Here is a 26021-nt window from a genome sequence, read left to right on the forward strand (position 1 = left end):
TTGCCGCGATTTCCTTGGTGTTTGTCTAACTCGATCACCTTCCTCTATCTCCGTCGTGCTCACTCCTCTCCTATTCGAGTACCATATATACTATGTCAAGGCACTCATTGACCGGTTGTGCCGTTTGAGGATTAAAATATATGAAACACAAAGTGAGATTAGATTAAATAAATATTAGATAACATTTCAATAATCTATTCAAGTTTTATGAATTCTATGCAATACTATATATAAGGGTGAGAGGGTATTAAAATATATATATATATATGTATGTATGTATGTATGTATAGTTTAAATGTATTTCAAGTACATGAAAAATAAATGGCACTCTTGTTTATTATTTATTATTAACTTGTTTTAGTTAAATGAATTGGAATTTTTTTTATCTTTATATTTTATTAATACAGGTGTTTATCTTATTTCCCTAGGACATTAAAGGCGTCATCAAAGGACCCTTTCGACAGCATCACCCTATCTCCAAGGGTTCCTTGAGACAATCCGAGGTGAGGTCCAGGGCACACCCTTTGCCTTGGACCTTATCCTTCGGTTTTGGACTACTTCTCGTCTATGGGGAGTATTTAATCTTTCCTTGTTATGTTTCTTAATCTTTCTTGCTTATTCTGTTCACTGATATCATTTGGTGCTCTAGCTCGTTGTTGCCTTGTTGTACATTTCCCAGTCCCTTAGACCCTTCTAGTCTCTTGTTGGACATTAATAAATTCATCTTATCTTAAAAATTGGGTACATTACATAACTGGGTGCAGAAACATCCTGCATTTAGCTAATAAAACTGCTATAGATGGACACTTGTTCAGTGCTGGTTTTCATTAGTTTAAAGCTTGTTTGCTCAGTAGGTAATTTTCTTATTTCTAGAGAGATTCTAAGTGATGGAAAAGGGAATAAGGCTACAGCTTTAATTAGCACTTTAGTTCTGGACTGAACACCAAATCTGAAAGTATGTGTAATTAGCAAGTGTGGACACTTTTGCAACACAGAGAATTTCAGAAACAGAAGGCTATTCACACAGCAAGTAATATAATTTTGGTTTATCCTTATTCGTTGATTTTCATACTTCTTGTTCTACTTTTCTGACAAAATTGTTTTTGAAGGTTAATGTACTCAGAAGACAGAAGTTTTGATTGGTGTTTCAGTTTGCTATTTAGGTTTTTTTTGAGTGCAGAATCTGCTTACCATGGTCTGAATTTTAACAATGGTTAGTTTCACTTATATTGTGCTCACACCAAGTGGTCATCTCAATCATGACAGTTTCAAAGCCATAGGCATAAAAACCCCAAACGAGAACAATAGTTAATGGCTGTCATCCATAAATTGAACATTGCTTTCTAAATTCTAACCAAAGAAATTGTTCAGAACATAGTTTCTATTAGTTGCTAACATGTGTTTCAGGGAACAATATTGGAAAGAATATAGTCAAAATGATAAACAGATCTTACAGAAACCATTATGAAATGCCCAATCTTTTGTGTATTTTTACCTACAAAAGTTATAAACCTTGTAGTATTAATTTCTTGACAAGAAAGAACATTAAAAGTAAAAGTGCATTTTGAGTTTTTATCTATAAGGCTGATATGAAGATGTGCTGGTATAATGAGACCTAGAGTTGTTTTTCCTTTTCTTATAAAGAATGTGACAAGTGGAAATCAATTCAAGATAGTATTACATTTTATTTCACTTAAAAACTAAATGACTCTTTTTTACAAATCCTTGTATTGATTAAGAAATCTTACTCCCATGTGTAGAATGAGTATATGATTACTGACCTTTTATTTTACTTGCCAAGAAAAGTGGTACTGTGCCCCCACCACTGCCAATACACAAAATGCGCATCTTTTGTGATCCAGAGATAGCATGCCTCATATCAAAATTTGTTGAAGCCATAGTTGTCAAACCAGCTGCTATCATACTCTTCACATCTAGCAAATAAAACAATATTGAAATGATTTTATGAACTAGATGATGTTTAAAATTGAAAAACATGAGAACCTCATATCCAAATGTTTTTTACCCAAAACAAGCATCTACCACAAAAATTATGAAGATCATTCACTCTTGCACACATACATTATCTAAATAAGCCAGCAATTATTCACTTGTTATGTGTTTTCCAAAAGAAATGAGGTGCAACCAGGGTCCAAGTAGTACCTTACAATGGAAAACAATAAACAAATTAAGTGTGATAAACTTATTAACACAAAGGAAACAATCTACATGCTATGGTTGGTCTCTTTGTCTAATGTCTAAAATCAGCAAGCTGCATGGGCTATATTATCCTACATGCATGCAGCATAATATGACTAGAACAACTATGACTTGTTTATTATGTCTCGGCCTACTCCATGTAATTCTAAGTCAATTAAAACTAGTAGACGTGATTGTGATTGTTAAAGATCTTGGAAAGATGATAGTTAAGGAACACAATTCAACATTATAGAAATATCTTGTGCAAACCAACATACTACTAAATGACAGTTAGACTGTGTCTTTTTGGACAAACACAAGTAAAGATGTTATTCAAAATAGGTTAACAGAATGAGAATTAAATCATCGGGAAGTGTATCTGAAGAGACTTTAAATGCTAACATGATCCTGTTCTGTTAAACATCAAGAAAATTGTGGCAATTAGAATGAAGTACTTGGAAGAATCATTTATAACACTAAAATGTCTCACTCCCCAGAGAAATGATTTGTACATTAGAGTATATTTACCACGATAAATACTAAACAAATCAATTTCATTTCAGGATCTATCAACTTAAAATCATTGTAAACTATCTTATTGAAGTCTGCAAGCAAGTATCACTAGCGAGGGCTAAAAGTTTATTTTGCGAGGATCAATTCATCAACCTTGTTTTAATCACACTTAACAGGGGATGAAATGCCAAATAGGACAAACAACAAAGTACACAAATCAAGGATTCTAGGAAAGCCAAATAACTTCACAACCCTATTTGTGGTTTTTTCTATGCTAGCCTTTAATTCTAATATTCTCACCAACCTGTGATTTATATGACCAAATTACGCACATTTAGAGCACCTATCTTTGACTCAAGAATTGGAAAACGGCCAAGAAACAAGGGGATTTTAGCCCTCCTACACTTTGAACCCTATTAAAGTTAGGGACAATGATTCTGAAGATCTATGACAAACAGATTTTCATAACAAAATAAAAATAATCTAGAAAGAGTTTTCCTCAACTAATTATACATTGAATTCCTTTTCATGAGACATTAACTGCTTTTAACTACCAACGAGTAGTAGAGCTCAACTGAAAATAGCCGTAACAATAATCAACTGAAATAACTGTAATAACGATTAATCAAAAATAACAATGATAACATTCAACTGAAAAACCTGTAACAATGATCAACTAAAATAACTGTAATAATGATTAACTGAAAATAACTATGATAACGTTCAATTGAAATAACTGTAATAACGATCAATTGATATAACTGAAATAACAATTTACTATCTTTCCTTACATACAAGTAAAGTAAATGCATATCATGAAATAGAAAGAAGAACATACAAGAGTATTCAGTGAGTCTTGAATTGGTTGTGTAAGCCTCGGCTTTCGGTAAGAGGAGAAGCATTGAGTTAGGCTTAACCTTCCAACCTCGGACCATATTTATCCCCACACAATCTATTGAGTAGAAAGGCCCTCCCTACCCTGGGATCAAACTTGGGATACTTTTAGTCCAGCCACCTGAACATTCTGGTGTTTAGAATGTCTACACAGTTATGGACGGACATGTCTGAATAACTAGCTCTACTAACATCAAGTGATCATAGATGGCAAACATGCCTTTAATGACCTTGGCCAAGGTTCTCTGATGGGTTCAATGACTCGATCACCACCGCTCGACTTGACAACAAGGGAATCAATAGTATAAACAAGCATGACCTATAAAATGAAATTAATTTTAAATTGTTATGTCATGTCTAACTTTTATTTCCATGTTATTGCAGATTCATCTCACCTCTTCACCTTTTCCATGGCTATACAGTCGGTGAGTCCCAGGTGCTCGAATCTCAGAGCAAACGGCTCTCACTGTTGATACTTAACTGATATAAGAATATTATATGTTTCCAGCTCATCACAATCTATGATTCTAAGAAATGTAATCTTTAAGACTTGCAGAATAAATATCATTTGATTCTGACTTTCAATGTTATAAATAAAATATGATATCATGTCATGGATACTTGGTTTTTATTCATCATAAACAACTCTATCCTAGAGAGGGTCTAACCGATGATTTTTAAGCAAAGATGACTTGCATCATAATCTGAAACTATATCTTACTGCTATAATAATTAGAATGCAGTAATATCTGATAATAGAACACATTGCAATACTTGGAATATGGACAACCACATAACCTGGTAAAATCTGGAAACAAAATGGAGTCTTAATGGATGCTATCAATCAGCCCACTCTTCACGGAAGAGATATTTAAGCTTGATCCCAGTGTGATTATCAATCACGTCTTCAGCAAATTATCAATATAAAAGGCAAATCGTGGAAGGAATATGCAAAGATTATCAAGTGGTAAATTGCAGAGATATCAGGTGATATGGAAAAAAGTCGGGTGCTATAAAAAAAAAAAAGTAAAGTGGTATGAAAAATAAGTCGGATGATATGTTTTGCTCTCCGTCTCTCTTGGCTTCATAATATAAGAAGGTATCGAAGTCTCTTTGGCTTCTAAGAAGCCGAAACTCATAAAGAAGAGACTTGGCTCTTGGTCACCAATAAAATATGCCAAATGTTCATTTCGGTTTTGAGCAAGAAAAATGAATAAATATGGAAAAAGATTTGAAGGTTATAAATCGAGGATAATTATAATTTATATCTATCTACTTGCACGCAGATATGCTTATGAGGTGGCATCATATTATTTATAAAAATAATATTATGGTGTCACTTTATTCCTATATCTATGTGCACGTACATAGGTATACATTATAATAATGTGGTGGAAAAATCAATCAAAAACCATTTGAGGTACACATTATATTTAATTTAAAATGATTTTTTTTTAAATGTTTATTTAATAGCTCATGCAGGTTTATCAGTTGTATCCTATTGTTCAAGTCGTTAGGTCCTTACCAAGGCAATTAAAGGTTATACCTATCAACCTGATAATTGGACTAATCTAGTATCCCATTTAGCATTGCTTCTCCCCTTCATTTTCTCCTGCAATCACCCGTGCAATATTTCCATGATAATAACAAGTCCCATAATAATTCCAAAATAACATTTTGAATTTAATTATTAACTATAATTCCAAATTCAAGCAACTGCTAATCATCACATGACAATTAATGGATAGCAACCATCTTCATTAAACAATTAACATAATGAATACAATGGATATATTTAACCATCCTCTTCACATGATTATGAAAGAAAATCCATTCAATCTAACGGCTATAAATAAATTTAAAATTTGGTCAAAATTTGGGATATAACAAGATCCTTCTAGGGATGAAAGTATATATACTTGAAGAAAACCCCCAACAAACATGACTCTGTGATTTACATATGGTTATAGGAGAGTTTTCATTCAACCTATAAATATCTAAGTAGCTGAATTGGACCTTTGCTGCATTTGACTCTGGAAATGAATAGTTTATGCATCGGAAGCGAAGTTGAGTTGCTTGTGGGCATGTAGAGGGCATAGTTTTTTTAATTCCCCAATCGTTTCAGACAATTGGTTTACTCAAGGGATGGCATGTTGATCTGATTGATTTGACTTTGAAAACAACAAAAAAAATTTTAACACTTTAAGTCTTTCATGTTTTTTCTTTCCAAACAACTCATTTTTCAAGGGGCTTCTACGCATTGTGCGACTTGTAACCTATTTTCAGGCGATGATAATGTGAGTAAAACCTTTATTGCGGTGATAAAAACTCTCTTTCTTCTAGTGATAGTGTGTTTCCAATGATGCTACAATGGTGATTAGTGTTGTTGATGTTGGCCATTCCTTGATTGATTGTTGCTATTAGTGTTTGCTATTGCCATTTCTAAATCAATTACTGATAGTATGACCACTGCATTTCCAAATCGATTGTTGCAACTTGCAAGGTACAAGTTTTTTATTTTTTCTCAGCATTACCCCAAGGACGCAACCCCGGTATATTTTTAGCCATCCCCATCCCGAAAATGTCTCGGAGACTTGGGGGCACCTAGGGGACTTTGACTTTGACTTCTAGAACAAATTAGACTTTGACTCTCAAAGTAACACAAATTTGGCATATATGAGTTCTGCTAATTCTTATATTTTAAGGTTCTATTATATATAAGTATATGCTTTATCCATGTTTTCATATAAGTATTTTAAATTTCTCTATATATTTTAATTTTCCCTATTGTTATATAGTCGTCCCCATTTGTCATCCCCCCTCCATTTCCAAAATCAGCAAATGCTTTTGTCGTCCCAAAAACCCGTCTTGCTGTCCCCTGCCATCTCCGTCTCGGAAACTTGAGGAACATAGTTTTTTTTGTAAAATTATAAACTAAAGTTTCTCTAATGTTTCTCTCATGCTAAAGTTTTTGTTTTAATTTTTTTACTTACAAAATTAAAAACTTAAGGTTTCTCTAAGCTCTAGCATGTTAAATAAATAATTAATAAGTATAATAATATAATTTTGTTATTGTTAGTGAAGAACTTGAAGCTAGCTAGATGGGCGCTCTCGCCGTTTTTTAATTAGCTGGTTCGCAAGAAAGCAGGAAACTGGTTGGGGAGAATTTGGCAAAAGGTACAAATCCTGGAGGAACTGGAGGGGGTACTGAGAAGAATCTGCCAAAGAATGATGGGACAGAAAGTATCTTTATGGCCAATGTGGACAATGATAAGTCTATGTGTGAAACAGGCACAAGTTGTGGGGTCTAAGACCCTCTCTTGGATTCCCCTTCTGCATTTCACGCGCTAGGGCAGGTTTTCGAGAAGGATAAAATCCCTTTGGTTATTGTCGAGACCAATAAAGAAAAGTTTTCTGAAGGGCCAAAGGTAGGGTTTTCAGAGCAAAGGACTTGGTTTTCCCTTTTTGGCAAAAAACCAAATGGTAAATCATTCTTTCCGTCGGGGACTGCTAAATCTTGCTAGGAGAAAGGTGAATTTCAAATCTTTATCCTGGATCCTTTAGTTGATTTTTCTATGTCTTCCATGGATTTCACCCTAGTGGACAAATTTTTAGGGGCTAGACTAGATTTAGATTCTCTGAGGAAAATGGTCAAACAGAAATGGGTTATTCGAGGGGATGTGGATATAGCTCCCATGTCGAATGGCTTTTTCTCGTTTATTTTCAACTGTAAGGAAGATATGAATCTGGTTCTCTGTGGAGGCCCCTGGTCATTTGGAAAAAGTTCTCTCACTATTAAAAAATGGGAGCCAAATATGGATTTATCAGACACTTTTTTCTTAACCACACCGATTTGGGCTAGACTCCCTGGCCTCCCTTTAGAATTTTGGCATGAAGATATTTTTAAAAGCATTGCTAGTTCATTTGGTGAACTGGTGGCTTTGGATAATGCTACGGCTGCTAGAACCAAACTTCATAGTGCCAGACTTTATGTTAAGGTGGCAGATCTGAATCATCTTCCAGAAAAGTTGGAATCAATTTCTAAGCTTGGAAAGAAAACACAAGAAATTATTTTTGAAGATCTTCCAAATTCTAGCTATGCCTGTAAAAAATAGGGTCATTTGGTTAAAAATTGTCCCAATAAAAGTAAGAATCATTCAAGTACTGAAAAGGAAGTAAAGAAGGCTAAAGTTCAGAAGAAAGTGTGGAAATCTAAAGTTTCTCACTTGAAAGAGAAGGAGGAGATCATGGATTCAAAAGCTCAAGATGAAGCGACTGATAAAGATTTTGAGAATAGTCAAAAGGAAAGGAATAGATATGTGGGGAATAGACCTATGCTACAACCTGAGAAAGAGAATACTGAAAACGATGACAATGGATCTATGTTTCGAACTGTGAGGCTAGAACAAAATATAGAAGACTTGGCAGATTTAACGAAACAAATTGTTATTTATCAAAGGATGGAAGATCGATGGGGAGATCTAGATGAGAAGGAGGATCTTGAGGAAGGGGAAATCCTGGCTGACTCCGAAGTTTTGTTAGAGGAGAGAGATATTACTGAGTGTAAAGATATTGTTCCTTTTAGGAATGATCTTGTCCTAGAAGTTTCAAAAGAGGAAGGAAAAGACTCAAAGCATAAAACCAAATCAAAGGAAAATGGCTGAAAAAAAGATCAATATAGTTTCTAAGGGGGTAGAGACAAGAAGCAATAAAGTGGATCAGCAAGTCAAGGTGAAACCAAATGATCGTACCCCGGAAAGATCTAGAAGTAGAGTGGATCAGCAAACTAAGGCGAAACAAGATGTTGGTATCCCAGATAAACCTGGAAGAAGATCCTCTACGAAAACCAGAGAATTAGAGAGTATGTAGAATATTGCTGATGGAAGACAAGCAACTATTCTGGATTTTACCCCTAAAAAATAGTAATGAAAATTATAACTTGGAATATTAGGGTGTTGAACAGTATCCATAAACTTGATGTTGTCAGGAATTTTGTTAGAGAGCAGAAGCCAGATTTTCTTTTATTGCAAGAAACAAAGATGGATAAAGAGAAAGTTAAACAGATTAAATCCTTTAAAAATTACTCAATAAATGCTAGTAGTTCAGAAGGTGCTTCAGGGGGAACTCTGATGTTATGGAAGAAAAATTGTTATTCAGGAACCATTTTGAATGCTAGTAAATATCTAATGGTAGCCAAAATTACTAGCATTGATCATAAGAAAGATTGGTATATTGTCAATATCTATGCTCCCAATAATAAGAACCTTAGGAAAAAGGTCTGGGATACTCTCTCCAATATAAAAAAAAGGATTATTTTGGTCGATGGATCATTATGGGTGATTTTAATGTTCCTCTCTATGACCATGAGAAAAAGGGAGGAAATGTGAGTCAATTGGAAGGTAGACTGGATCTTATGTATTTCATTAATAAGGAGGGTTTAATGGATATGGATCTCCATGGAATCCAGTTTACTTGGAGTAATAAGAGAGTTGGTAATGAATGTATTCAGGCTCATCTTGACCGTGCTCTTATCTCTCCTGATTGGACAAAAGATTTTATTTGTAAGTTGGAAGCCTGTCAGAAAATTGGGTCAAATCACTTTCCTCTAATCTTTACTGCTGCAAAGATAAATTTCAAGAAAAACTTTTCTTTTAGATTTGAAAAGATGTGGATGCAGCATCCACAGTTTGAAAGCAAATTGGCTGAATAGTGAAATATAGACATTGAAGGTATTGCTCTCTATAGAGTAGCTTCTAAGCTTTAAAATGTTAAAAAAGAAGTTAAAATATGGAACAAAAACTGTTTTGGTAATATTTTTGAGAACAAATCTGTTATCAAGGAAGATATCCAAAAAATTCAGGATAAAATTTAGAAGGAAGGATATACTCCTGATCTTATTATAGAAGAAAATGAAAAGTTGGTCCAATATCATGACATCATTACTAAAGAAGAAATCTACTGGAGACAAAGATCAAGATTGATATGGTTAAGCGAAGGAGACAAAAATACTAGATTCTTTCATCTCTCTACCCTCAAGCACAAAGCTAAAATTCACATTTCACATCTAAAAAAGGGGGATCTGAAGATTACTGAGGATAAGGACATTATGGAAGAAATGGTTGACTTTTTCTCTTCTTTAATGACTATTGATCCCAATATTTATCTGGATCACCAGGCTGATTTTCTTACAGTGATTCCACCTCTGGTTTCGAAGGAACAGAATAAATTGTTAAGCTCTATTCCCAAAGACGAAGAAATTTTCGAAGCTGTTTGTTCTCTAGGAGGAGACAAAGCACCTGGTCCAGATGGTTTTCCCATGTTTTTCTTCCAGAAATTATGGAAACTTGTTGGAAAAGATGTTTGGGATGCTGTGAAGGAATTTTATGGAGCAACACAAATGCTAAAGGAAATCAATTCCACATTCCTCTGTCTGATTCCCAAGAAGATTGGAGCTGATTCTCCAAATCAGTTTAGACCGATCAGCCTTTGTAATTCTTTTTATAAGATTATTTCCAAAGTCCTTACTTTTAGATTACTTCTAGTGATTCCTTCAATTATTGCTGATCAGCAAAATGGCTTCATCCCAGGTAGACAAATTCTTAATTCTGTTATCTCAACCCATGAGAATATTCATTCCTTGTCCTGTTCTAATAATCAGGGGTTTATTATGAAAGTGGACATTGCTAAGGCCTACAATAGAGTTGAATGGGCATTCCTATCTAAAATTTTACATGCTTTTGGTTTTGACCATAAGGTTGTTGGAGCTATTTATCAATTGATTTCAACCTCTTCTAGAGCTGTCTTGGTCAATGGAAGTTCTTTTCATTTTTTCAATCCGTCCCGAGGTCTGAGACAAGGAGACCCTTTATCCCCTATTCTTTTTGTTATTATGGCTGATTGTCTAGGGAGATACATAGGGGATTTGGTTCAAAAAGGTGTTATTAAAGGTTTACAACCTTCTTCCCAACCTCTCATTTGTTCTCATGGTCAGTTTGTTGATGATACTATCTCTATGGGTAAATCTGAAGTCAAAGAAGCTAGAAAACTGAAGCAAGCTCTAAATTTGTATTCTTCAGCATCGGGTCAATTGGTTAATTGGAATAAAAGTGCTATGTTTATTATCAACACCCCAATTCCTAGACAAAATAAAATTGCTAATATCCTTGGGTGTTCTATAGGATCTTTCCCTTCAATCTATTTGGGTCTTCCTTTAGGTTTGAAAGTCCCTGATTCCTTTTTGGAAGATCTCATAAATAAATTCAATAAGAAATTGGCGGGCTGGAAAGGAAATCTTTTAAGTCAAGCAAGTAAATTAACTCTTCTCGAAGCTTGTCTTCAAAGTATACCAACTTATGCTTTGAGCCTTTTTAGAATTCCAGTGAAATTTTCAAATACTATTGATAAAATTCAGAGGAATTTTTTATGGACTGATATTGAGGAAAAAAAGAGACCGCCTTTAATTGCTTGGGACCAAGTCTGTAAGCCTATCAAAGAAGGTGGACTGGGAATCAAGACAATAAGAAGTATGAATAGAGGTCTTTTGGCTAAACAAGGATGGAGAACTTATCATAATGACAAAGAATGGAGTACTATATGAAAACATAAGTACCTTTTCAATGTTAATACTTTAGCTGATTTCCTTTCTTCTCCTGATGGTCTTTATCCATCTGCGATATGGGGAGCAATTCAGGGGACCAAGAATACTCTTGGAAAGGGTTGTTCCTAGAAAATTGGAAATGGGCAAAAGGTGAGATTTTGGGAAGATATTTGGTTAATGGATCATCCTCTGCTAGAAGACTTTCAAGATACTGCTCAAGTTGACATATGTAAGCAAAGGTAGGGCATTTTAGTGAGTCATCATTGGCATAACAATTCTTGGGTGAAATTGACTGATATTGATCAAGGTTTCAATAACATACAATTAAGTTTGAATGCTTTTTCTCTATATCCTACTTATGAGGATGAGATGATATGGAATGCTGATCATAGTGGTCAATTTAAAGTTTCTACTCTCTTTACTTCTAGGGAGAAGGGTAATCATCCTTTTTGGTCTCAAGCTTGGATTAAGGGTCTCATACCTAAAATAAACATTTTCTATTGGATTATGCTTCAAAATAAAATCCTCACCCAAGATAATCTGCAAAAAAGAGATATCAATGTGGTAAATAGATGTACCTTATGTAAAAATGGACTTGAAGAAAGAGACCATTTGTTCTTAAACTATTCTTACAGTCAACAAGTATGGACCGAGATTCTTAATTACTGGAATATAACTTGGGTTCATCAAAACAATGTTGAACTTTGTTTTAAAAGTTGGAAGTGTCCTTCTAGGGATCCTGATGTCGAACTTCTATGGAAAATTACTCTTCCCCATCTCTGGTGGGGCATCTAGAAAGAAAGAAATAATAGAATCTTTAGAAATAAAGATTTGCCAGGATGGGTACTTGGACAAAATATTGTTACAGCAATAAAGGAAAAATTTTAATCTCAAAGGAAAACTGTTCAAACTTTTCAAATTGGCAATCCTTTGCGATCACAAGGTCCTAATTTGAAAATTGATAACCCAAGATTGACTACAAGATGGAATACTCCTCCTAATGGATGGATTAAAGGGAACTTTGATGGTGCCGCAAAGGGCAATCCGGGAAGAGCAGGATGTGGAGGGGTCTTAAGAGATCATGCTGGTAATATAATTGATGTCATTGTAGTTCCTATAGGTAATTCTAATAGCCAAATTGCTGAAGCTACTGCTGCTCTATACATTATGAAGTTAACAGCTGATTCAAGTTACCCTAAACTATGGTTGGAAGGCAACTCTTTAAATATTATTAACATGCTCAATAACAAAAATTCAATTGCTTGGTCGATTGAGGCAACGGTCATGGAGATTAAATCTCTTATTAATAAATTTGAAAAAGTCATAATATCCCACACTTATCGTGAGGCTAATGGGGTAGCTGACTGGGTTGCCAACCATGGAGTCTAGATGGGTTATAAAATGACATGGATCGGTGAGCTAAACAAGCACGTTGATCTAAAAGCTCTTATTAATTATGATGCTACTCCTGCAAAGGTGGGAAAGATTTGCCAAGATTAGAAATTTAATGATTTTTGGTAGTGGGCCTATGGTTGTCAGTGTTCCTTCCCCGAGGAGGTACATTTATGTGATTACAAGGAGGGCTTTGCACGTATCATCTCTAAAGCAGGTTTTATGCAATGTGATGAAAATTTGGTTTTCGTTTAACTTGTTTGCTTTCTGCTTTTGACTGCTTCTGGTTTTAGCCATTCTCTGTAATTCTCTGAAAATGGGAGGTGAGCCACGTAAACAAGAACCCAAAAATTGCAATGAATGGAAGGCTAGGAAGGATGTTTGGAAGATTTTGCAGAAGGGAAAGGTGACCAGTTATTTGGAACGTCTTCACGGGTTCAAACTGCATGTCACCACGGCCTTTTTAAAAAATTGGATTGAGGACAGGGTCTCTTTACATGGTGTTACTGTGAAATTGACAGAGGACTTCATAGCTGAGATCACGAGTTTACCCATGGATGGCATAAAGTTCAGTAAACAAACCAGCATTTCAAATGTTGCTTTCAAAAAATTTCCTAAAACAGATGTTCAAGAGAAAAATCTAGAAAAAAGTGGAGATTTCTACGATTTGGAACGGATAAAGGAAATTTGGTGGGATGTGCTCTCCTGTACCCGTGAGTATTTCATTCTAGTCAGTAGAAATAAAAGAGTACATAAATTTCATTTTGTCTTCCTCAATCATTTCAAACATAAGGATAGACTTTCTTTTCCTTTCTATTTGCGATTCTCTTTGCTTCAAAGTTTGCAAGCTCATAGGAAGGAGTCGGGTCCTATTTTACATGAAGGTTTAATCCTCCTTATTGAGGGTTACTGTAAAAACAAGTCCATTGTTTCCACTCCTTCATTAGATAAAAATAAGGGTTCTGTTACTGATTCTCATTCTAAAAAGAATAAGAATGAAGAGAATGTTAAGGGTAAAAAGAGGATTCTCAGACAAAAAACCTCACGTTCTCAAAAGCACAAGGTGGAAGAGAACACTGAGTCTGAGAACTTTGAAAGGAAAGAGGATGATACTCCAGAGGAAGAGGAAAACATGGATGTTGAAGACTCTAGTTCTAACCTGGAAGGTTACTCGGAGAGCAAAGGAAAAAGTGGGAAAGAGGATGAGGAAGAAAATAGTGAAGAAAACACAGAACAGGGTAATACTGGTGATGAGGGTAATCAGAGTGATACTGATGCTGGTGAAGAAGAGATGGAAAAGGCTAAAGAGGACCCTGTTACTATGAGGGAGGAGGAGCTGACTGTTAAGATTGCTTCACCTACTAGAGAGGTTGTGGAACAGGACATAAATGAGGACCATGCTTCTATAAGGGAGGAGGTACAGATAGATAAGACTGCTTTACCCACCAGAGAGGTTGTGGAAGAGGACAGGAATGATTCTCCACAGAGGGAAACTATGCTTTCCTTTTTGCATTCTGCTAAGCAAAAAGCCGATTCCATACTTCAAGTTGACTCATGGATATTTAACGAAATAATGGGTCTGAAAAAGAAAGTGGATATTGTGCAACAAAACCAGGATATTGACCGTGCCAAAATTAGCCGGTTGGAAGTGTAGGTGGGAAACATCCCAAACAAACTCAAGGATTATGAACAAAACCTCCAAATGCTTATTAAGGAAAGTGGTAATAAAATGGAACAGGTGACTTCCAGTATCTGTGCTGCTATTGCTAGTCTTGGAAAATGCACAAATGAAGAGATTATATCACCAAGGGATCCAAGCAAGAGAACCAGGTAGAGTTCTACGAAGCGGGCTCAGGAGGCTCCTGCTGTTTCGACTGCTGATTCCATTCAAGATACTACAAAGATTGGAAAAGAGGTTGTCAAAATGATTAAAGAGTTGCAGTAGCAACTCTCACTGGGCTTTGATCTCTGGTTTTTGTCTCAACTTTTCGTCATTTTTGCTGGTTGCAGTTAATGGTTTATGTTTTTGGTCCTGTTAACTGGTTTTTGTTTGGTCTTTAAACTAGGTTCCAAGTCCTTGTAAAACCTACGTACTTTTATTGGATATTTTGTGTGGTTTCAGGTCCTTATAAAACCTGATTTTGATGTTTTTTTTAGTAGGTTTCAGGTCCTTGTAAAACCTGGTAGACTTTAATGCTTTATCTTTTCTGTTTTTGTCAAAGGGTTTCGGGGCCACTTAAAAACCTGTTTTTACCATAATCTAAAAAAATAATATAATTTTGTTTGTTTTGATTTTGATTTCTAATAATTCTATGTAAATGCTCTTAATTTACCATAAATTTAACAAATCTTTTTTTATTTCAAATTTTAAAATATTAATATATAAATATATAATTAATTTTAAATTGATAAAATGATAAAAATACTGGTTTATAATATAAATTTAAATAGTAAACCTTAATTTTAAACTTATTTTATGTTTAATTCAGTTAAATAAAAATTTAACTATCATATGTAATATTAATAATTTATTAATTATAATTATTTGTTCTCCTCAACAAAATTGAGGCAACCCTACGCAATTTTCCCATGGATTCATTCATAGGCAAGTCCTCTTTGTTTCAATGCATTGATGAGGCATCATGACAAGTCATTATCCCCAAATTTTTCTTCATGTAGTCTTATCTATGTGTTCTTTTGAAGGTTCTATGTCGAGATAATCCCCAACTGTTTGTTGGTAAGAGTTTTCCTTCTTGTACTATAAACACTTGATTTTTGTGAACTTTCACATCCTTCCTTTGTTTGTCTTTATGTTGTAAATAGTTTTTGGTCTTGTTTTTGCCTTAGGTGAATAGCCCTTGGAATTCCTCTCAATTCGAGGTACCTTAGGTCCAAATTGAAGTTGTCGAGCTCAACTTATAAGGGAAAAAGTTGGGGTTTTTCAGGTCAACTACATATCTTTATTAAAAACCTCATAAAAGTGGCAAGAAAGATATAAAACAATCTGCTAAGTGCATGCTTAGTTACAAGAAAGTCTGAGGTGACAGACATATAGCCAGGCATCGGTTCCAAAAAGAACTATAATTCCATCAATACAAAAATAATTAGAACTCCATGGATTCAAATATTTGAAAAATATAAGCCCGATGAGTGAGATAGATAGTCGCTCAAAAAGAACAATGAGCTTTTGCCATGGGAAAATAATAATGATAATGGTTCTCCTTGCCAATGTTTTTTTTAAATATATCAGCATCATGGTATCTATGCCACCTTTATATGTACATACACATATACATATATGTGCGTAAACTTTAATCATTTATTTCTTTTATACCATTATATTGATTTACACACATATACATACATATGTACGCACAAGTATAGGTATCCAGTTATCATGGTGTTTTCTTAGACAAAAGGTAACAACTTATTCCTATTAAATTAATGCTTAGTGTTTTCCTTAATCCTTGAGTGTTACATAATGACTAGTTAGCTCATGGTTGTCCCTTAGTATGTCCTTGGTTGCCTAGCCATTTTCCTTGGTCGTGGTGAGTTAGGCTTATTTGCTCGATGGTAGGTGGTGCCCTTGTGCCCAATTTTTTTTTGGCAATGCTTCCCCCTCTTCAACGTGCTTCTACAAGGAAAGAAATTCTCTATGATAATATCATATTCCTCAATATAATCACAATTACTATAACAAGTTATTATTGAGAAACCATCATAACGGCTAACCACATATCACTTCCAATGAACTTATGATGAATAACCAACTTTCCAAGATTTCAAGATAACAATATAATAACATCATAGAAATTAAATCAAACATTTTATCTTCATATGAAAATATCACAATTAACCATCTTATCATTTCACATGATCATAACTAATTTTACCTATCAACTGGCTTCACATGAAACCTCGACAACTATATAAACATTTTTAAATTGAACCAAAAATTGGGATGTAACATTTCTCAAGAGGGATTTGAATTCAATTGTGCTGACTTTGAGTTACCTGATGCATTCTGAGCTAATTTGAACCTTTGAAATCAGAGTTCATGTTGCAGGAGAACAACTTGTTATAGTTGGTAGTGGTTGCAATTACTTAGAGCTAAAGACTTTGGGCTTCAGCTATAAGTAACTTTTATCAAGTTTGAGAGTATTTGATAAGAGACTTTGTGTCTTACTGGAATCCTAATTCAGGATAAACACAAGAGACTTTGGGTTCCTATACTCATAGTTCCCCTTATCGCAGATATCTTAGCGATATGTTAACTTCTAGCGAGAAGTTTTGCAAGGCAATATTCTACATAAGGCTATCACCTGCAAATTCTTGCCAATAAGTTCAAATTTATCGCAGATATTTTACTTACTTCTCGATGATAACTAAAAACTTTTCAGGGAATCCACATTACTTCTCACTCCCACCACTAAAACCAAGATGGCCGACGAGCTATCATTTTGCATTTGTTGCTTTCGCAAAGTGATTTTGGAGAGGGTAGAAAAGTTTGAGAGGAGAAAGACTACCATTTGCAACCTTTTTATCGATTTGTTGTAGATTTGAAGACAATTTGAAGAGATTTTTTAAGCAAATTCAGATTCACAAAAAAGTTTTCAAGCTTCTTTGTTTTTTGTTTTAAAACCATTTTGTCTTCTATTAATGTAGTGTCTCTCGTGTTTGCAGTTTGTACATTGTCATATTTTGATTCGAGAGATACTTGTTACTCATGTTATCTTTACATTTTAGATGACCTGATGGTCATATGTTATACTTTGATTTCAGTATCATAGAAGTTAGATTACTATGTTGTTTAGTTGATCATATTTGCATGATGATGTTATTTTGAGATGATAGTAGGATTTATGATAATATCTGGTTATTCATTATTTGGACATATCTCTGATTTGGTTATAAGTTGGATTTAATGCTATGGATATTCACTTCATTCTTGCTTTGTTATGTTTTATACGAACGTGAGTGATGTAAATCGATTATTTCAGTATAATCGAATAAATGGTTAAATTAAGTTATTTGATGCTTTTATCGCTTCGACTATGTTATTGTATGCAATTGCACTTAATCATGCGTTTTAGTGTGCAGGAATTATATCCCTGGCAGTGGTACATGGAGTTAGTGACTCAACTGTTCATATTTTACCAATGTCATCCCTGTATGGTCGATGTATCTTATTTAAGTGTTTTAATTAAACCTTCCGGTGATTTGATAAATCCGAACTCATTTGCATTATGCGATTAGACCTGTGAACATGTCTGTACATTTAGAGGTTCGCGTTGTCACAAAAGTTGTTAAAGAAATTTCTGTGATCTTGGGTTTTCGGGCTTTATTTTCATTGATTTTAATTTCTGGCATCTTTGCCATAGATGAATTCTAATTACTTGGGATAGCCTGTCTTTGTTTGGGTTGATTCGGGATTTAACTAGGTTTCCTAGTTATTTACCCTAATCGATTATTCACTCCAAAAGTGAATAAGTATCAAAAGAGGAAATTAATTCCTCACTTCTCACTTTTGGAAATTACAAATTTGAGAGCTTTTTCTAAAATCCTCTTTTGGAGGATTGTGTTTCTATTTGTTGTGAGAGCTACGAGCGTGGGATCTTTGCGAGATTGGTCTCGTTGGATCAGCTTGGGGAGACCTTGGTTTGTCACGACTTTCGACAGCTTCCGTAGGATATTTATTTTATCTAGCTGATTTCTGTTTTAGCCGTTTTGGCTATCAAGTAAGGCTCTCCAGTTTTTGTGTTTTAGCTCGATTTCTGCTTTCATTTCTGGTAATTGTTCGTTAGGAGGCTAAGAAATAGTTTTCCCCTCCGTTTCTGATTGCTAATTCTGACCGGTTGGGCGGGTATGAATGTTTTCCTGATTTTCGGAATGAGGGTTTGGGGTTTTGCATCGTTATGCTGGCCATTTTTGCATACGATGTCCAAACCTAAATTTTATTGGATTTTCGTGGCTTTTGTGCCCAAAGACCAAATGGTTTTAATTTCAAAGTTTTTGAGTTTTGAAGTTTTTGCCTCGATTTGTGTGCCGCCCAATTTTCTCGTATTTTCTTGGCATGACGTTGGTCATGGACCTAGATCATCTACAGGATGTCAGTCAGACCACTATTACAGTTTTATGTTGCATTGGGATGCATGTCGCATTTGTCCTCCTCAACTTGTATTCGGTTGAGTGTTATTTTTGCTTGTGTTCTCAACCAGCCCTTGTTTTATGATCTTCGTGATGGTGGTGCGCCACACACGAGTACATGCACGTACGTTTGTTGATTGACTTGCGAGTCTTGATCTTCCATTGTATTTTAGTTGAGTTATGTTCATTTGGGGTTGGGTTGGAAATATGCATGCCTATGGGCACTCATCGTTGGATGAGCATGGGTAGGGTAGGATAGCACCACATGGAGAGGGCTTATATCTCGTAGCTTGGTGACTATTGCCCAGAGGGTTGGCGTGAAGAAGTTTTTATCAAGTGATAATTAAATAAAGTACTAGTTAATAAAACTAAGATAATAAAATGGATATAGTGTGAGAGCCTTTCGTTGGGAAGTTGAGTCCACACGATACCGAGCTTGGGCTATTCAATGCCAAGCGACTCTCCATGTAGTGAGTCCCTTCATAGTTACCCATTGAGTGTCTAACCAGGACCTATAGTACTTGCATTGTCTCATGTTCTTTGTTTCAATCATATTTACTGTCTGGCGTGAGTGTTAGCTATGGATGTTTACTTTATGTGTGTTTGTGGTTGGATCATTATCTCCATCACCACAGCAGGAGTGGACCAATGGGTTCCACATGTTTGGGAGGTGTAACTACCTATACAACTGCTAGGGACCGACATACAAAGACTGTCTATTATTCCCGTGCAATCGGTGCTCAATGTTTCACCTGGTATATTCAAGATTCCAGAGTATGTTTCTTTGTGATTTATGCTTTCATTGGAATGCTTGGAAATCATGTTTAGATAATGTTAGTTTATTTGACGCATTCCTATATTATGATGTTTAGCATATGATTAGATGATGTGATTTACTTAGTTGGAGTATCTATTGCTTATTGGATTAGCATGTTAGATTTTCTTGTGCTTATGATGTTACATTTTAGTAGTAATGCCCTCATAAAACAGCTCTGACTATCTAGTTGGTAGTTTGGGATGTTCCGCACGAGGGATCGCTAGGACCCTCAAGGTCTCATAATGCTATTATGGTTGGGAGGAATCGCACAATAGTGTAGTTGTTTTTGTACATTGCGATGTTGCTTTCAGTACATTTCCTTTACTACTATGTTTCAGATGGTTAGTTGCTTTTCGTATGCCTTTCTTGTGTTCGAGTGTTCAAGCCTCGATCTGTGGATCCGATACTCCCCGGTGTGGAGGTTCTAACTCTCTTTTTGCCCCCCCGAATGTTCGTTGAAGCATTCTTGCATTTCCTGGGCGACAATGTTTCAGCACTGGGCAATACTTATAAAGTATCCCACGCTCAAAGAAGTATCATGTGATACTGGAAAGTATCGCACACCTTAAAGGAAAATGTCATGCAATATTGGAAAGTATTGCATGCCTGTTGGAGAAACATCGTACGTTACTGGAAGAGTATCGCACGACCTTAGAAACTTTATCGCCCGGTCCTTGAAAGTATCGCATGACTTCTTGAGAAACACCGTATGATACAGGCAAGTATCGCCCATGTTGTATAAAAATGTCACACGAATTTGTGAAGAAACTTGCTCGAGCGACCGGCAAGTACTCATCTTGACCGAAAGTTTTTGAGAGGTGTTTGGGATACCAATTGTGGAGTTCTTGAACCCTAGTAGTTAACCTTTTGAATTTGGGATGTTTCGGATTCGAATGTGTTTTGTGTCTTTAGTATTTTTGTCATTCTTGGTTAGTAGTAGCATTTGGAGATCCGTTGGTGTTTGGATGTTTGTTTAGTATTCTGTTGCAATCTTTGTGATCCTTGTATGTTGATTGACGTGTGTTCCAAGGATCTTCGGGTGAAGCATTACAATTAAATGCATCCAAGTTTATACAAAGTTATTACAAACTCTCTCATATCATTTCCAATCTACTCTAAATCCTTTTAAAAGGTAATGAATGATATGATATGATAGATTTTAATGACGTCCACGAGACTAAAGTAGTCTATGGGACCCATGCAATCACCCTCCCGAGTCAGGAGCCAAACTAGTCAGTTGCAAAGTTTTGGTTAACTTGTCTCTTCTTCTCTGAATTTTGATAATCAACTCCGCTGTTCTCTTCACTTGATCTTCCTCAAATAAATAGTTGAAGTCCTTGTTCTGCAGAATTTTTGTATAATCAGATCTGACACCATTTTTTAACAAATTTTTCATAGTTTCCTCAAAAAACTCATAACCTAATGCATTTTTTTTTGTTTTTTGTTAACTTATTTAAAGTTTTAAACTTAGTTTGTTTCTAAATTTCTTTATTAAATTTCTAAATTTGTGCCCTCATTGTGTACGTGACATGTGTAGGTTGATTCTTTATCAAAGTGACAAATACAATTGCCTTTGCAATTGGGTGTATTAATGCCCCAGTAGATGCATGTCCATCAAGATATGTAGGAACGTGCCCTAAAGGGACTAGATACAAGGCATCGAAATATGTTTTTAGGGGACCCAACTATAATATTGTGACATGCATAAAACGTGAAAAAATTATTAGTGGAGGCATATCTCGTTTGAAATACCACCTTGGAGGGATATAAGGTGTGATGCAAGGATTTGTCTATTCACCACGGATGACATAAAGAGAGAAATGAATGCCTTGCTCTCTGCCCAAGAAGAGAAAAATTTGCAAAGGGAAAGAGCAAAATTGGCCATGAGGGCAGTCACTTCTAAATACAAGGTATCTCAAGACCCACACTATCTCCTTTTTAAGAATCATTTATTATTTTACAATTACCATCATTTGTTTGGAATTTCGATTTTGCTAAATCAATGATCATTTCATAATAACATAATTTGGGTTGTGAGTAGGCATCCCAGCCGATCCTGATGAAGAAGAAGCACTTGAGGGCATAGTGGGCTCTCACAGTGGCCCATGGAATCAATTGATTTAATTTATTTTTTAGATGTTTTACTATTTTACAATTAACTTATTTTTGTTCAATATATATATTTTTTTAATCAAAATTGCATGCTTAATGTTAATTTTATTTCGTAATTGTAGGTTGCACAAAGAAGTTTCTAGGGCCAAAGATGAGGTAGTAGACCATAGATTAGAATGCAAACAATTTGGCTCCACTATAATTACAAATGGATGGATGGATGGAAGAAGTCATGTCATTAACAATTTTTTGGTTTCTTGCAAGGATCAAGTGGTCTTTTCAAAATCCTTAGATGCCTCAAACAAGATAAAGACAGATGAAACTTTAGCTCTAATGTTAGAGCAAGTTGTGATGGAGATGGGGGTTGCTAATGTGGTGCAAATAATAACCAACAATGCAGCGGCATATGTGGCAACGGGTAGGATCCTTGGAGATAAGTATAGCACACCTTATTGGTCTCCTTGTGCAGTGCATGTCCTTGACCTTCTTTTGGAGGATAGGAAAATTGGATTGGGTGGGACAATTTGTAGAGGATGCAAGGAAGGTAACAAAATATATCTACAATCACCCCTGTGTTCTTTGCTTGATAAGAGAATTCACCCATGTGAATGAGTTGGTTAGACCTGCTGCCACAAAGTTTACACTAATTTTCTTAATGTTACAAAGTGTTATTAGCTCTTTGAATCCTTTGAAGCTGTGAGTCCACAATGGCTAGACTCAAGCTATTCAAAGAAGTCGGATGGATAGAGTGTTGCATACATTGTCTTCAACAACCACTTTTTTGATGCTGCTACAAAAATTATGAAGGTAACTTGGAAGCTTCAAAAGTTGAATATTTAATTTTGTTGTATTCAATAATCAAGTCTTTCAATATTAATTTCTACTCTACTCTCTAACTAATGATATATTTTTCTAATTTTCAATTGTAGGAGACAAAGGAGCAAACACAATGCAGTATCTTTATAAGGCCATGGATAGGGCCAAAGAGGCTGTAAAAAATTAAAAAGGAGAAAACCTAAAATTTGACCCCATATGGAAAATTATTGATGGGTGGAACAATCAGCTCCACCAACCCATCCATGTGGTGAGGTACTTCCTCAACCCTTGTTTTCACTTCTCTCCATCCTATGGGGATCTCAATGGAGAAATCATCGAGGGCTTCATTGATTTCATGCAAAGGATGGTACCTAAGGTTGAGGTGAGAGACCTCATTATGGCCAAGATGTTAGTGTGTCAGAATGCAAGGGGGAAGCTATTCTCCTCAGACTTGGAAAGAAGAGGAAGAAACACTCAAACTCTAGATACAATATTTGGTTCTTTGGTATCTTTCACATGCACGATACATAGATACAAACTAAGTTACTAAAATATGTTTTCATCTTGCTTCATAAATCTTTACTATTTATTTTACAAATTCTTGGTGGCAAAATTAAAGTGGAAATATTCCAAATCTACAAAACCTTTCCCTTTGAATCTTATGTCAACCACGTAGCTCATCCAATTGTGAGTGTAATTGGAGCTTATTCAAGGCCATTCACACAAAAAGAAGGAACAAGTTAGCACAGAGACGCCTTAATGACCTTGTTTATGTGCATTATAACCTTAAGTTGCGCATAAGAAAGGTAGAGTTAGCAGAAGTTGATCCACTTGATTTGGATGACATAGATCCCTATTGTGATTCAACGTCACATAAGCAACATCCATTGTTCATAGATGATGAGATTTGTGATTTAGAGAGGTAGGCTATGGAGGAGGATGCATTCGCAACAAAATTGGATGATATTGATGAGGAGGATGGGGGCACTGAGAGTGAGGAGGATACAAATGATGAGAAGGCATTTCCAATGTCAGCAACATCTATATCTAGGATGGAGATCTAGTTAAAGCCACAACCACAATAGTCTTCTAGGGCTAGACTCCCTCCCACTCTAGTAGATTTTACTAGAGTTGTTGGGAAGGGGAACAAGAAGATATTGCCTATTTTGATATTGCACTTGACACTTGTATTTTCTTATATTTATACAAAGACAATTTGCTATATTTAGTTTGCTTTAGAGTTGAGATTGTCAAACCATGGCTCCAAGCCATCAACGTTCCACATTAGGATACAATTTTGTATCCTATTAGCATTTATATATACCTAGATCAGCTTGTTTGGTTTGTTTACTCTATAACTGACTCATCATATGCATCTCCTTACTGAATTTTGCAAAAAAATGCATTTCCAATTGAATAAAGCAATTTTTTAAGTTCTTGATATTTTCTTGAGAAATTCCCGACTTATTTTTTGTTAATATCTTTTTTTGGCCCTTGGCCATAAGTTGTTGAAAACAATAAGTTGAGCTATGCCTATACTTATCCTACAAAACATAAAAAGTAAATTGTTGCCTCTAGTGTTGTTCTTACCTCAATCCCAGGACCATCAGTATTATCGTAGCAACACATCATTTTTGTTTAGAGGAATAGATTGCAAGAACCACCCTATTTTGTCATTTTCCATTATTTCTTTGTTGAAGCCACCTACGCTAAGAAGGGAGCCTCCCCTATAGCTAAGAGGAGAGAGAAATCTCTTAAGATGATGCCTAAAATCATAGTTTTGCAAGTTGTAGTTCTAGTGGCTTACAAAAAAATTAGCCAATAGTTTTTGGCAACTCTATTGGGACACAACACACATTCAAAAGCCTCACGCATTCATTTGAAGCATACTCATGTCCTATTCATTGTATTGATTTATTGTAATTTATTTCGTTTAGTTTTTTTAGCTTTTACCAAAGACATGTAAATGACTTCCCAAGTCCTTGGGGAAATGCCTTTGGTCCGTTGAATTTAGCTTTGCCTCTTCATGCTCTTCCTGATGGCTTGCAAAAGAATCTTCCCAAGTTGTTCAGTGATGGACAACAACATCCTTATGAACACATAATTGTTTTCTACATTGCATGTGGTTTTCATGGTGTTGAACATGAAGACGTGTCTATGAAGTTGTTTGTGGAAACTCTCTAGGGCATGGTTGCTTAATGGTTTTAAAATCTTGCGCTATAGTTTATCACAAACTAGGCTACTTTCATAGCCAAATTTGAAGAAAGGTTCAAGCTTCCTCAAGATGCTCATGCACTATTGGCTCAACTCACACAATTGAAGAAGGAATCTCGTGTGCCTATAAGTGAGTTTGAAGCTATTTTCGCAAGTTGATATAGAGAATTCCAATTGTTGCTCAGCCTGCAGCTGTAAATTTGAAGTATTTATTCGTCAATACTCAAATTTTTTAATCAGTTTCATGTTGAGAGGAGCAGCCCTAGCTACCCTTGCAGCTACACTAACATTGGCAATTGCTATTGCAGATGATCTTATTCTTGTTGGGCAGATAAGAATTGAAGCAAGTGGAATTTAAGAAAATCTTTTTCTTTTGATTCATTTTCTTCCATCACAAGGATAGAGCCTACAATGCAAAAGTTGGCAAATGAGTTACTTGCCCTCAAAAAGAAAATAGCTCAAGGCATGTTCTTTGTTCCTCACGAGGGTGTACAAAGGAGACCTCTTCTTTGTTTCATCACCAAAGAAGCTTGCAACTGAGGCAGCGGTAACGCACTCTAAATCTGAGGATAGTGATCTTGCTATTTTGTTCCAGAAAAAGGAAGCAAACATAGTTGGCAACTCTTATTTCTGGTTTATGCAATCTCCGAAAACCATTGATGAAATGTGGAAAGATGAAAATTATTCTTCTAATGTTCAAGTGAATGAAGACATTCATGTCACCAAATAGGAAAAGATGGACATGCATGAAGGTCCTAGTCAAGATGAGAATGATGAACTTGTATTTCAAGGTCATGAACTTGAATAAACTTTGCATGAATGTCCTACCCCAAAGCTCGAAAAAGAACTTTTCATAAACAATGAAGACTTTCCCATGTCTCAAGTTTGTGAACATGCTAAGGTATGCAATTCACTCATGTCATTACCAGAATCACATAAGCAAGGTTTTCCGATTAGCCTGAGGTTAGTGATTAGTGCACTAGTCAAACAAGTTGCAGCTGGTAAGGAGAACTCAGAAATCGTCTAATCAAGGGGGTATCCCATTAGATCTTACCCGGTTGAGAGCTAACAGAAAGATAGGCATTCCAATTGTACCTGAGCATGAAGATATAATTGAGGAAGAGGCTAAACATGCGTTTGCAATTCAAGAGGAATGGTTTGAATTCATGGGCCTATCTTAGAGGAGCAGTATGTGTGATTCATCTCAAGGAGGAGGATTTTCTCATCTCTTCTAGGAGGTGTGCATCAGGCATTAGCATTATTGCTCTAGTTGTTTGTGTTCCATCCATACAAAGATGCCAGTGAACATGCAAGGTATTG

At 35.5% G+C, this 26021-nt stretch overlaps 1 protein-coding gene across 1 annotated transcript in view; it reads right to left on the reverse strand.

Moving 5' to 3' along the window:
• Positions 1-26021, reverse strand: part of LOC149529561 (S-adenosyl-L-methionine-dependent methyltransferases superfamily protein) — a 154689-nt gene that overhangs the window by 78050 nt on the left and 50618 nt on the right. The window contains exon 3 of the mRNA XM_089808945.1: positions 1782-1934. Within this exon, the coding sequence (XP_089665071.1) occupies positions 1782-1934 (153 nt within the window). The remainder of the gene's footprint in view (positions 1-1781; positions 1935-26021) is intronic.

Source organism: Cupressus sempervirens, chromosome 11 (assembly GCF_028749045.1).
Source record: "Cupressus sempervirens isolate cs-2001-9-10 chromosome 11, ASM2874904v1, whole genome shotgun sequence".
NCBI classification, from domain to species: Eukaryota; Viridiplantae; Streptophyta; class Pinopsida; order Cupressales; family Cupressaceae; genus Cupressus; species Cupressus sempervirens.